The sequence below is a fragment of the Balaenoptera ricei genome, chromosome 6, assembly GCF_028023285.1.
Source record: "Balaenoptera ricei isolate mBalRic1 chromosome 6, mBalRic1.hap2, whole genome shotgun sequence".
Taxonomy (NCBI): domain Eukaryota; kingdom Metazoa; phylum Chordata; class Mammalia; order Artiodactyla; family Balaenopteridae; genus Balaenoptera; species Balaenoptera ricei.
Genome location: NC_082644.1, coordinates 95,034,347 through 95,049,180, shown reverse-complemented (window position 1 = coordinate 95,049,180; position 14,834 = coordinate 95,034,347). Strand labels below are relative to the sequence as shown.

The following is a 14,834-nucleotide window of genomic DNA, read 5'->3' as shown; positions in this document are numbered from 1 at the left end:
CATTTATCCTGTTATTGACACTTCCAACACTCTGCTTCCAGCTCCCACTCACCTGACTGTCTTCCTGACCTGGACTGACGCAGCTGAGGGGGCTTAGAGAAACTCTAACGCTATCTTGACCTGGTTTGTTTCACACTCAGGTCCTGTTTCACCCTTCCCTACCCGCAGCAGATTACCTGAGTTCATTACTTGATTCACTCATTTGTGTTCGTCCATTCCTCCATCATCCACCATTGCCGGGGTGCCTTCTCTGTGCCAGGCACTGCTGTGCTTTCGAGTTCCAAAGTCCTGGCCCTCAGGCACTTCTGTTCTTCTGGGGAAAAAGATGTGGTCTCAGACAACTGCAGCTTGGGGGAAGCACACTTAGGAGGCTATTAGGGCACAGAGGATGGCCACCTGACCCAGCTTGAGGGCAGAACGTCAGGGCAGGCTTCCTGGAGGAGATGACTTATGGCCCAAGTCATAAAGAAGGGTAGGAGTTAGCTAGGCCGAGAGGAGAAGGGCCGTTTCAGACATCAGGCTTTCTCGATATTCTTGGCTTCTCCACTCATTTTCCTGCCAACAACAAAACGGAGAAAACTGAGACCAGAGGTACAAAGTCACCCAACTCTGGCCTCATACTATAACTCGTCCTCTTCCTTCTCCCATCCTACTCCCCAAATCTTAGGTTTTGAGGAATCTCCTCTATGTTTATCTGCTTGTACATTTATTTATTCATTCAGAAACATTGAGAACCTGGTGTACACAGCACTATGACTACAAGGTCCCTGCCATCACGGGAGGCCTTCCTTACCCTCTCCTCACCAGACACAGCCTCTGGAGACTTCAGGCTCTCTGTCCTTTTCCAGAATTTGGCTTCAGCCTGACTACCCCCTTGAAACACTTGCAGATAATAAGCCTCATCTGGGTCAAATGCTTCCATGAGCTGCCTTCCTCTGGCTCTCTCATCCCTTCTGCTTTCTCTGTTGATTTGCCTCTTCATCTCCCTTATCATCCTTGGAAGTTCCTTGAGGGCAGTGCCTGTGTCCTTACCTTTTCTCTACACTTCATGGTGGTACACTAGTAAAGGTGAGTGAAATAAACCCTTCTCAATAATCACAAAATTATTATCATTTTTTGAGCACCTACAATGAGCCCGTTGCTCACTATTCATGCATTACATGTAAATATCTCTAATCCTCATACCTTCGAAAAGTGGGTACTGTTACCCTTACCTCTTAGGTAAGAAATCTTCGGCTCAGGAAGGCAAAGTGAACTTCTCAAAGCCACACAGTTCATAAACAGCAGAGTCCAGCATCAAAGTTAGGTTATTCTGGTCCCACACCCCTGATCTTTTCACTGCACTATTGTTTCCCAAACTTGGCTGGAATCACCCTGGGGAGTGTTAGAAAATTCTGATGCCTGGGTCTCAGCCCCAGAAGTTCTGATCACGTCTCCCGGGAGCCAAGGTTGAGAACCAGTGCACCCCACAACGCTGCTTTCCTGCGCGCACACCGGCTGCAGCTTGGTGGTGGCGGTGTGTGACTCTGCATCCACATGTGTGGTATCCGTGTGACCAGAATTCAAGTTCTTCGTAGCCAGGGATCTTTGGCCCTCCCTGCTGCCTTGCCGCATGGCGGCCTCCCCACCACGTGCACGTGCACTGCCAAAGGTTGTTGACTGTTTAATCAGCCTCTCGGTTCTTCTTTCTCATTCGGAGGATTCACTGAGAGGCAGTTGGAGTTTGATCACATCCAGCTGTTCTCATCCGCAGAGCCAGATGACTTACCAGAAACGTCTTGTAAATGCACTGTGCATGCTCCCTGGTCTCAAGAGTGTTGCTCGTGACCTAGAGCCATCGCAAGTGCAGCGGGGTCCGCCTCCCAACCTTCAGCAGCCCTGCTCCGGAGGGAGGAGGCTATTCTGGAGTTGGCTCAGCCCAGTGTCGAGTGCTGCTCTGGCTTTTCACTCTCAGGAGGGGTGTGTGACCCGCCTGGTCACTGAGGCTCAGCTCATGTGAATATTCTGTTCTGTCCGGAGCTCAGAGAGGTTTCTTCATCCCTCACTTTACAGGTGAGGCAGTGAAGACACAGCTAGGTGAAATAATCTGGCAAATAAACGGATACAGAGCCCAGGTTTTCTGACCCCCATTGTTCCACAGTGGTTAGTGTCAGGCTTTCCATGCCAGACCTCAGTTGAAGCCACTAGCTTTCCTACCTTCTTCCCGTTTACCTTAGGGATACCTTAGGGCTACTAGGACACTCAGGATGTCACTTTGCGTCTCTGGGAATATAGTTCTAGTGACCAGGAGTCCTGCTTACTGTTGGGGTGCAGCCTGGGGATCATCCTAATACCTCTGGGCCCTTCTCGGGCCTGTACAGCTGAAAGGAAACCTCCTGTGATGTTGCTCGGATACTTCCGGAATCTTCCCAGCCCTGATCCCATCTCCTAGTATTTATTATCCAGCCATCATTCACTGATCAGTAATTCTCTGCTTGATCTGGACACCGGGATACAAGGATAAAAGACATAGTCTGTGTCCCAGAGGCATAGTCTGGTGGAGAGAATATGCAAATAAAGCAGCATTCCTAAAAGGATGGTCCCCAGACCCCCTGCATTAGAAATACAAGAGATGCTTATTAAAATGTAGATTCTTAGGCCCCACTCTAGAGCCACTATTTCAGAATCTCTGGGAATTGGGCCCAAGAAACTGCATTTTAGCATGTCCCTAAGTGAGTCTAAGATGCTCTGAGGTTTGGCAGCTATAGAAGCGAACACGATGGTGAGAACGCAGCGTCATATGTGTTAGGGAGCACCAGGCAGGGGTCAGCCTGCAGGAGCACCTGTTCTCAGAAGGGGTACTGACTGGGCCAGGACCAGCTTCTTGAACGTGTCCTGAGGAATAACTAGGAGTTAGTCAAATAAGGTGTAGCCAGAGAATCATTTCTCTAGAGACGCGAATCATGCTTAGTGTATCCCTTCTATAACTCTGTATTATTAAAGTTTGCTTTAGCAGAACATGTCTGGATCAGGAAGCACTGATGAGAGTCTGGTTGGATTTTGAGCCCTCCTTCTACTTTATCTCTGCACATCACCCCCATAGCTCCCGGGATTAATTCCTGTCCTCTTTAAGCCTCACCTCACAGCCCCATTTTCAGGTCAAACATCTGTTTCTCATCAGTTAAGTGATTTAGGTTTGCTAGGTTTGCCCCCGAGAGGTGGGTTCGTTCCTGGGCCTGTGGGCTAGTCTCTCAGTGATGTCTGCCTGGTCATGAGGTCATGACGAGCTGGTTTTCTCTTTATTGAAAGAAGTTGGGTTATTAAGAGGGAGGGGCAGAAGGAGAAGTGGACACTCAAATGAAATATGGCAGGGAAAATGAGAGCATTTCAGTAAAGGGGAGGGCCTGCCAAGCATCTGGCCAGAAACCTCATGTTTTGGGATGAAGAAGCTGAAATTCAGAAAGATATGAAATACCCAAGTGATGCCACTAGGCACAGCCTCCAACTCTGGGGACTAAAATTGGATTTCTGGCTAGTGCTTTTTCTGCTTCACTGCACTGGATTGGAACCTTTTCTAAATGTACCTGAAGGGCTAATTATTTAAAGAGATTCTGTGTGACACCCTGCAGCAATCCAATCATTTGGTAGCGTTGATTTTTTTAAATGTATGCATATGTGTTTTCTTAAAGCACGGCAGACCTGGGTGTTGGAGCTCTGTATCACGTGTTCCACGTTTAGAACTGAAATGAGACCAAGTCTGTGAAAGCGCTTTGATATGCATAATGCTCTACATCCTTGGTTCTCAAAGGGTGGGCCCCAGACCAGCCGCAGCAGCACTGCCTGGCAGCTTGTTAGAAATGCAGATTCTCCAGCCACATCCCAGGCCGATGAATCAGAAACTCTGGGGGTAGGGGACCAGCAGTCTGTTTCCACAAGTCCTGCAGGTGATTCTAATGCCCGCTCAAGTTTGAGAACCAGTGCTGTGCATCAAGAGGAAACCAGGCCCTGAGGCTTGTGGGAATAAAGGCTTTAAATATCTCCAAGTTTAGCTGTCTGAGATGGCACTGGGGAGACGGGAGCTGTGGGGTCAGGGTCACAAATCTCAGGTGGGTTGATTTTTTTCTTTGAAAAGCAAGGAAAAGCTGCGTGTGTGTGTGTGTGTGTGTGTGTGTGTGTGTGTGTACGTACAGAAGTGCCACACTCCACAGCTTCAGAAAGCAGTCTTTTCTTGTCTCTGCTGTTAAGGCGAAGCTCCCTGAACTTTGTTTCTCTGTGTGCTTAAGCCAGAGGCCTGTGGTTATCAATCGGTTTAAAACGAGGCAGTCAATATTATGATAGTTTGCTCCGTCGTGCTTTTTATTTGTTTATTTATTTATTTATTTATTTTTTGAGTTACTTATGAAATGAAAATAAAACGCTATTTCTCCAGCAGGCTTGAAGTTTCGGGACTTCCTGGTAGACAATGAAACCTTCTCTGGATTCCTGCATCACAACCTCTCTCTGCCAAGGCCAACTGTGGACAAGATGCTGGGGGCTGGTGTCAGTCTCCGCAAGGTAAGCTGCGACCGTCACTTTCCCTGGTGGGGCTGATGGCAGTGACATTGTTGGAGAGCGCCTGGAGGGAAGTGAATAAAATCCTGTCTTTGTAATGGCGCTGAAGGAGGTTGTTGGCTCCAATGCAGCTTCACCTGTCTTTACCTCCCTGCTCAGGCTGGCGTTGCCAAACCATCCAGAGAGTGGAATGTACAACCTGGCGTCACGGGCCCGCTGGTTGAAATAAAACTGATTTCCTGCCCATCAGTTGGCATTTGTTGATAACGTCTCCCTAAAGGGGAGATGAATTTAAGATGAATTAAACATTTTCTTTAAAATTTCACAGTTCTGAAACAATAACCAGGGTTGAGGATTATTACCTAGAGTATCTCTGTCTATAAAATCTAAGACAGGAGATTTTCAAAATGTAATGCTTCCTTTAAAGATAGATGAGAAAGATATATAAGGAGAAAATGCTTAATTTTTTTTCCTTGAATTTATAAAACCAGGAAACAATGTTAGTGTTTATGTAGAATTTTAACCTCAGATTTTCAGAAACTTCCACTGGCATCATTAGATAATCACACTGCTCCTGTGTGGTGGACAGCAGACCCAGACTGCATGGTTATTGATTTTCAGAGAAGTGTCTCAAATTTATTCTCTGGCAGAAAGGGGAACTGCTTCTTTACTGTGTCTCATGTCTACATACTAGCTTGCCTTTGCAGTAAGCAGAAGTAGTGGAAATGTTTATGACTGAAAATAAGATCTTTACTTTACATGATCTAGAATTTTAAAAATTCGAAAAATGTGCTTACTGCTTTCCCTTATGAAACTAGGAAAATATGCCTTGAGTTCACCAATTGTGTGGTTGGGAGATGGGCCAAAGGCAGCAGGCTTATGAAAATCGTTAGCATGATTTCCATTGCCCTCCGCCAATTTCTTATCTGTCACATCTGATCAGTTTAAAATAAGGGGCATCCTAAGTACGGAGGTGGTCCTTGCATGGTAATTAGTCTCTGTGTAGTCAGTGTTCTTAAACCAAATACTAAAGGTAGGCTGGCAGCAAGGGCTAGTTAGAGAAAGGAGGAAAAGTGAAGTGTACTTGAGTATCTGGCAGTAGGTGGAAACTTAATGGAAACCATGGCCAACCAAGTGCTCTGCAGGGTTAGAAAACTGCATGGGTCTTGAAAGGCTTTTGGTCTATCACTCCCACTAGGTTGTACTACAAGCAGGTCAGGTTGCACTAACTGAAACAAACAGAGGAAATAGTAACGGAGTAATAAAGAGTCTGAATTATCCATTCATTCATTCAACAAATATTTACTGTCCATATGTTCCAGCACAGTGGACACAAAGAGAGCAAGAAAAACAAAGACCCTCATCTTACTGAACTTATTGTCTAATGGACAGTAAGGACCATATATGAAGAAGTGCAGTTTATTTAGGTCCAGTAAAACTAATTAAATAAGATATGGCCAAGGAAAGTTTCTTTGCTGAAATGAATACATAAGAATAACTTAGGGAAGATTGGTTCAAGATGGCAGAGTAGAAGGACATGCTCTCACTCCTTCTTTCTAGAATACCGGAATCACAACTAACTGCTGAACAATCATCGACAGGAAAACACTGTAACTCACCAAAAAAGATACCCCACATGCAAAGACAAAGGAGAAGCCACAGTGAGACGGTAGGAGGGGCGCTATCACAATAAAATCAAACCCCATAACTGCTGGGTGGGTGACTCACAGACTGGAGAACACTTATACCACAGAAGTCCACCCACTGGAGTGAAGGTTCTGAGCGACACGTCAGGTTTCCCAACCTGGGGGCCTGGCAACGGGAGGAGGAATTCCTAGGGAATCAGACTTGGAAGGCTAGCGGGATTTGATTGTAGGACTTCGGCAGGACTGGGGGAAACCTTGGAGGGCACACGCAAAGTAGTGTGCGCATTGGGACCCAGGGGAATGAGCAGTGACGCCATAGGAGACTGAACCAGACCTACCTGCTTGTGTTGGAGGGTCTCCTGCAGAGGCGGGAGGCAGCTGTGGCTCACCAAGGGACAAGGACACTGGCAACAGAAGTTCTGGGAAGTACTCCTTGGCATGAGCCCTCCCAGAGTCCACCATTAGCCCCACCAAAGAGCCCGGGTAGGCTCCAGTGTTGGGTTGCCTCAGGCCAAACAACCAACAGGGAGGGAACCCAGCCCCACCCATCAGCAGACAAGTGGATTAAAGTTTTACTGAGCTCTGCCCACCAGAGCAACAGCCAGCTCTACCCTCCATCAGTCCCTCCCATCAAGAAACTTCCATAAGCCTCTTAGATAGCCTCATCCATCAGAGGACAGACAGCAGAAGCAAGAAGAAATACAGCCCTGCAGCCTGTGGAACAAAAACCACATTCAGAGAAAGATAGACAAAATGAAAAGGCAGAGGGCTATGTACCAGATGAAGGAACAAGATAAAACCCCAGAAAAACAACTAAATGAAATGGAGATAGGCAATCTTCCAGAAAAAGAATTCAGAATAATGATAGTGAAGATGATCCAGGACCTCGGAAAAAGAATGGAGGCAAAGATTGAGAAGATGCAAGAAATGTTTAACAAAGATCTAGAAGAATTAAAGAACAAACAAACAGAGATGAACAATACAATAACTGAAATGAAAACTACAGTAGAAGGAATCAATAGCAGAATAACTGAGGCAGAAGAACGGATAAGTGACCTGGAAGACAGAATGGTGGAATTCACTGCCGTGGAACAGAATAAAGAAAAAAGAATGAAAAGAAATGAAGACAGCCTAAGGGACCTCTGGGACAACATTAAACACAACAACATTCGCATTATAGGGGTCCCAGAAGGAGAAGAGAGAGAGAAAGGACCCCAGAAAATATTTGAAGAGATTATAGTTGAAAACTTCCCTAACATGGGAAAGGAAATAGCCACTCAAGTCCAGGAAGCGCAGAGAGTCCCATACAGGATAAACCCAAGGAGAAACACGCTGAGACACATAGTAATCAAATCGGCAAAAATTAAAGACAAAGAAAAATTATTGAAAGCAGCAAGGGAAAAACAACAAATAACATACAAGGGAACTCCCATAAGGTTAACAGCTGATTTCTCAGCAGAAACTCTACAAACCAGAAGGGAGTGGCATGATATACTTAAAGTGATGAAAGGGAAGAACCTTCAAGCAAGATTACTCCACCCAGCAAGGATCTCATTCAGATTCGATGGAGAAATCAAAAGCTTTACAGACAAGCAAAAGCTAAGAGAATTCAGCACCACCAAACCAGCTCTACAACAAATGCTAAAGGAACTTCTCTAACTGGGAAACACAAGAGAAGAAAAGGACCTACAAAAACAAATCCCCCAAAATTAAGAAAATGGTAATAGGAATATACATATTGATAATTACCTTAAATGTGAATGGATTAAATGCTCCAACCAAAAGACACAGGCTTGCTGAATGGATACAAAAACAAGACCCATATATATGCTGTCTACAAGAGACCCACTTTAGACCTAGGGACACATACAGACTGAAAGTGAGGGGATGGAAAAAGATATTCCATGCAAATGGAAATCAGAAGAAAGCTGGAGTAGCAATACTCATATCAGATAAAACAGACGTTAAAATAAAGAATGTTACAAGAGACAAGGAAGGACACTATGTAACGATCAAGGGATCAATCCAAGAAGAAGATATAACAATTATAAATATATATGCACCCAACATAGGAGCACCGCAATACATAAGGCAACTGCTAACAGCTATAAAAGAGGAAATCGACAGTGACACAATAATAGTGGGGGACTTTAACACCTCACTTACACCAATGGACAGATCATCCAAACAGAAAATTAATAAGGAAACACAAGCTTTAAATGACACAATAGACCAGATAGATTTAATTGATATTTATAGGACATTCCATCCAAAAACAGCAGATTACACTTTCTTCTCAAGTGCAAACGGAACATTCTCCAGGATAGATCACATCTTGGGTTACAAATCAAGCCTCAGTAACTTTAAGAAAATTGAAATCATATCAAGCATCTTTTCTGACCACAATGCTATGAGATTAGAAATCAATTACAGGGAAAAAAACGTAAAAAACACAAACACATGGAGGCTAAACAATACGTTACTAAATAACCAAGAGATCACTGAAGAAATCAAAGAGGAAATCAAAAAATACATAGAGACAAATGACACTGAAAACACGATGATCCAAAACCTGTGGGATGCAGCAAAAGCAGTTCTAAGAGGGAAGTTTATAGCTATACAAACCTACCTCAAGAAACAAGAAAAATTTCAAAACAATCTAACCTTACACCTAAAGGAACTAGAGAAAGAAGAACAAACAAAACCCAAAGTTAGCAGAAGGAAAGAAATAAAGATCAGAGCAGAAATAAATGAAATAGCAACAAAGAAAACAATAGCAAAGATCAATAAAACTAAAAGCCGGTTCCTTGAGAAGATAAACAAAATTGATAAACCATTAGCCAGACTCATCCAGAAAAAGAGGGAGAGGACTCAAATCAATAAAATTAGAAATGAAAAAGGAGAAGTTACAACAGACACCACAGAAATACAAAGCATCCTAAGAGACTACTACAAGCAACTCTATGCCAATAAAATGGACAACCTGGAAGAAATGGACAAATTCTTAGAAAGGTATAATCTTCCAAGACTGAACCAGGAAGAAATAGAAAATATGAACAGACCAATCACAAGTAATGAAATTGAAACTATGATTAAAAATCTTCCAGCAAACAAAAGTCCAGGACCAGAAGGCTTCACAGGTGAATTCTATCAAACGTTTAGAGAAGAGCTCACAGCCATCCTTCTCAAACTCTTCCAAAAAATTGCAGAGGAAGAAAAACTCCGAAACTCATTCTATGAGGCCACCATCACCCTGATACCAAAACCAGACAAAGATACTACAAAAAAAGAAAATTACAGACCAATATCACTGATGAACATAGATGCAAAAATCCTCAACAAAATTCTAGCAAACAGAATCCAACAGCACATTAAAAGGATCATACACCATGATCAAGTGGAATTTATCCCAGAGATGCAAGGATTCTTCAATATACGCAAATCAATCAATGTGATACACCATATTAACAAACTGAAGATTAAAAACCATATGATCATCTCAGTAGATGCAGAAAAAGCTTTTGACAAAATTCAACACCCATTTATGATAAAAACTCTCCAGAACGTGATCATAGAGGGAATCTACTTCAACATAATAAAGGCCATATACGACAAACCCACAGCAAATATCATTCTCAATGGTGAAGAACTGAAAGCATTTCCTCTAAGATCAGGAACAAGACAAGGATGTCCACTCTCACCACTATTATTCAACATAGTTTTGGAAGTCCTAGCCACGGCAATCAGAGAAGAAAAGGAAATAAAAGGTATACAAACTGGAAAAGAAGAAGTAAAACTGTCACTGCTTGCAGATGACATGATACTATACATAGAGAATCCTAAAGGTGCCACCAGAAAACTACTGGAGCTAATCAATGAATTTGGTAAAGTTGCAGGATACAAAATGAATGCACAGAAATCTCTTGTATTCTTATACACTAATGATGAAAAATCTGAAAGAGAAATTAAGGAAACACTCCTATTTACCATTGCAACAAAAAGAATAAAATACCTAGGAATAAACCTGCCTAGGGAGACAAAAGACCTGTATGCAGAAAACTGTAAGACACTGTTGAAAGAAATTAAAGATGATACCAACAGATGGAGAGATAGACCATGTTCTTGGATTGGAAGAATCAATATTGTGAAAATGACTATACTACCCAAAGCAATCTACAGATTCAATGCAATCCTATCAAATTACGAATGGCATTTTTTACGGAACTAGAACAAAAAATCTTAAAATTCGTATGGAGACACAAAAGACCCCGAATAGCCAAAGCAGTCTTGAGGGAAAAAAACGGAGCTGGAGGAATCAGACTCCCTGACTTCAGACTATACTATAAAGCTACAGTCATCAAGACAACATGGTACTGGCACAAAAACAGAAACATAGATCAGTGGAACAAGATAGAAAGCCCAGAGATAAACCCACGCACCTATGGTCAACTAATCTATGACAAAGGAGGCAAGGATATACAATGCAGAAAAGACAGTCTCTTCAAAAAGCGGTGCTGGGAAAACTGGACAGCTACATGTAAAAGAATGAAATTAGAACACTCCCTAACACCATACACAAAAATAAACTCAAAATGGATTAGAGACCAAATGTAAAACCAGACACTATAAAACTCTTAGAGGAAAACATAGGAAGAACACTCTTTGACATAAATCACAGCAAGATCTTTTTTGATCCACCTCCTAGAGTAATGGAAATAAAAAGAAAAATAAATAAATGGGATCCAATGAAACTTAAAAGCTTTTGCATAGGAAAGGAAACTATAAACAAAATGAAAAGACAACCCTCAGAATGGGAGAAAATATTTGCAAATGAATCATCGGACAAAGGATTAATCTCCAAAATATATAAACAGCTCATGCATCTCAATATGAAAAAAAAAAACCAATCCAAAAATGGGCAGAAGGCCTAAATAAATTTTTCTCCAAAGAAGACATACAGATGGCCAAGAAGCACATGAAAAGCTGCTCAACATCACTAATTATTAGAGAAATGCAAATCAAAGCTACAATGAGGTATCACCTCACACCAGTTAGAATGGGCATCATCAGAAAATCTACAAACAACAAATGCTGGAGAGGGTGTGGAGAAAAGAGAACCCTCTTGCACTGTTGGTGAGAATGTAAATTGATACAGTCACTATGAAGAACAGTATGGAGGTTCCTTAAAGAACTAAAAATAGAATTACCATATGACCCAGCAATCCCAGTACTGGGCATATACCCAGAGAAAACCATAATTCAAAAAGACACATGCACCCCAATATTCACTGCAGCACTATTTACAATAGCCAGGTCAGGGAAGCAACCTAAATGCCCATCGACAGACAAATGGATAAAGAAGATGTGGTACATATATATAATGGAATATTACTCAGCCATAAAAAGGAATGAAATTGGGTCATTTGTAGAGACGTGGATGCATCTAGAGACTGTCATACAGAGTGAAGTAAGTCAGAAAGAGGAAAACAAATATCGTATGTTAATGCATATATGTGGAACCTAGAAAATGGTACAGATGAACCAGTTTGCAGACCAGAAATTGAGACACAGAAGTAGAGAACAAACGTATGGACCCCAAGGGGGGGAAGCGGCAGGGGGTGGTGGTTGTGGTGTGATGAATTGGGCGATTGGGATTGACATGTATACACTGATGTGTATAAAATGGGTGACTAATAAGAAAATAAATAAATAAACATTTAAAAAAAACCCAGAAAGACTTAGAACTCACCCATCAGTGAGGTAAGGGGCTTGAGTTTCTAGTACTCTGCTCTGATACCAGTAAAAGGAAGAGTTCCACATTCTGAAATTGTTTGAACATAGTTCTTTGCATCAGTTAAATATCTGTATCTACAAATAAATAGTATAAATGCCTTTTTTTCATAATTCAGCCCAACCCCTGTTTAAGATATCATGCATTCCAAAATAATGAGAATTTTCTATTTTCTTTAATAAAAGTGGTTTTAGGAGTTCAGACTCTAGATTCCTACTGGGTGAATCACATGTCCCACTTTTGAGAAAAAGAGTTGGACTCAGGATTTCCCCTCACAAGGACAAGAGTGTAGAGGTGATAAGTCAAATGTCACATTCTGGTTTTAATGTCATGTAGGATCATGCCTTGATCCATCCTAAAGTTCAGTAGAGACCCTATGCACTGGACAGAGTCCAGCAGTGTCCATTCTTCAAAGCTGTTTTGATGTAAAGTCCCCCAAAAGGCTTCAAGGACCCTGCTTCCCATCTTTGTAATCCAGTTTTTCTTCTCTCTCTTTGCATGAAATGCTTCCAGGTATTTTTGCAAGGCTACCAGTTACATTTGACCAATCTGTGCAATGGATCAAAATTAGGAGAGGTGATTCGACTTGGTGACCAAGAAGTCTCCATGCTTTGCAGCCTGCCAAAGGAGAAACTGGATGCAGCAGAGCAAATACTTCATTCCAACCTGGACATTCTGAAGCCGATCCTGGTGAGTAGGATTGCTGTGTGGAGAAGCTTCAAGCACTAATACTTTCGGAATGTGACGTTTTTCCTTGGGCAACGTGACTTTGTTTTTGTAGAAATATAGGGCTGTCTGGGAGTTGGAGACATAATTTGGCTCAGTGGTATTCTAACTATCCTTTCAAACTTTTGGGCCACCTCCCCAAGAGTAAATGGGGGAAGAGTAAGTAGAGTGTGGCTCTGAGTCCAAGTCTAAGGTCCCTTGTGCCTGTTTCAATCAGAGAAAACCTGCTTTTTTTATGGTTTTTAATATTGAAAGGGTTCATCTGAAGAAGGAATTCCACAGATTTTTTTTAAAAAGTCTCAAAACCATTGATGGGAAGATGGGTACCTATTCATTTTTAAAAGCCTATCAGAAAGGAGACATCAAGATGTCTCAGTGGGAAAACCCTGGAATTGGATGGGAGCACAGTCAATAATTAGCTCAATCAATGACAAAATTGCATTCACAGAAAAAAATAATCCCAACAAAGACCAGTCATCAGCTGGGAATCACTAGTTCAGAGAAGCAGTCCATGAGAATACATCCAAGAATAGGGATGGGTCTGAGCATTCTGGTCGTTTATGTGTTATGTCTTGTTCCAGAACAGGTATCTTTCTTTGGCTTTCCTTGGAGCTCTGGTGAAATGCCCCTTGAACAACATCCTTTAGCATTCAGTGTTCAGGTTTCCTATTCACCATAGAGCTCTCTGATTTGTCAGTAGTTTCTTTTAAAACCAGGGTAAAAGCCCTAGAAGAAGGATGTGCCTGGAAAGAGATGTTCCTCATTATAATAGAAAGAAATTGGAATCCTCTGAGACTTTGCACACCATGATTTCTCTAGAGATAGATGGGCCCTCCTGGGGAACTAAGAAGGTTCTGTTTCTGGACCCTGTACCTGGATCATACCCTAGAATATTCCTTAGAAACACATGCCAGGGTTTGCACTCTTGACTGACCATCAGGGAGTCCTTGTGTCCAGCTTGACTCTCTGATGCTATAGCTTCTGCCTGAGGTGAAGGTAGTAGTCAAACTGTGACTTTTTGGATGCTTCTGTGGCAGGGTTGATGGTGATCCCGTCCGTGTGAAGGGCTTAGGCCTAACGCTTAAGATCTGTTTTTGTTTTATTCCAGAAATAGTATTTTCTGTTTCAGTGGTTGAAAATGTACTGAGTTATTTTCAGTGCTCTGTGATTCCACTGGTAATGTTTCTAGAGTATAATTTTAGTAAGATATGTTTCTGTATGGAGATGTCTGCAGCCCCAGATAACTGGTCTAAATAATCGATAAGCTCATCTGTGAAGACACTTGCAGCCTGTTGGCACTTTTTGCATTGTGAGACAGAGGGTCAAAGGTTGTTACAAATGGTAGACAATTTCCTTGGACCGTTTTGGCTGTTTTGCTTTATTTCACAACAAGATAGAAATGTTCACCCTTTCAGCTGGGATGATTCAGACTTTGGAAAGATGGGTGCTTTTAGAAGACATAGTAATTTATCCTGGTGCCCATTCATTGTTTCACTTCTGTTTACTCATTAAACACCTATTGTGTGCACAACCCAGTAAAATCCCTCTAATTATATAATGTCTGAATTATGCTTTAAGTAGAATGATAGTACAGCCTTCATAATCTGACAATCAGCAGCTTAGGGTTCAACTTGAAAATCTCTCCCTAGTTGGGAAAAGTAGCGTGATCGAGGACATGGAAATGCACTGTCAAAACTGTCAGCTACATCACAGCCCATCCTGTCACGTTGTGGTTGTGCCTGGTAGACCAGTTGGTTCACGGCGGGTGTTGAGTAGGGTAGCTGCCATATGCTTCCTGCCCATCTCTTGGGCATAGGAGCATCTCAGGTTCTGCTCCTGCCTGTCAGCTGTTGCTGTGAGGTCTTTCTAAAATCAGAAAATGGGGCTCTTGAATTAGAACATAATGAGTGGCCAGGATGGCTCTGTGTAAAGATGTTTTAGGGGATACCTTCGGGATGAAGTGACTTCCAAACATTTTGAAATGTGACTCTTATAGCAGTGCCTTAATTGGAGCACTGGGATTGATACTTGATTTGCATTAAGCAGCCTTTTGCTTCTGCCATTTGGGTGGAATTTTGACATTGGTGATGGTAGACGGGTGTGCCGTGAGACCTCATTGCACATGGGCAGTTAATTGTGCC

At 42.3% G+C, this 14,834-nt stretch overlaps 1 protein-coding gene across 6 annotated transcripts in view; it reads left to right on the top strand.

Annotated features, from left to right (window-relative positions):
* ABCA1 (ATP binding cassette subfamily A member 1) overlaps window positions 1–14,834 on the top strand; it is a 138,089-nt gene that overhangs the window by 49,572 nt on the left and 73,683 nt on the right. For 3 of the 6 annotated variants that reach the window (XM_059925215.1, XM_059925214.1, XM_059925219.1), the window contains 2 exons: window positions 4,409–4,533; window positions 12,481–12,657. In XM_059925215.1, coding sequence (XP_059781198.1) covers window positions 4,409–4,533; window positions 12,481–12,657 — 302 coding nt within the window. Of the gene's footprint in view, window positions 1–4,408; window positions 4,534–6,090; window positions 6,200–12,480; window positions 12,658–14,834 lie in introns of all 6 variants that reach the window. The other 3 variants (XM_059925217.1, XM_059925218.1, XM_059925216.1) reach the window with 3 other exon arrangements.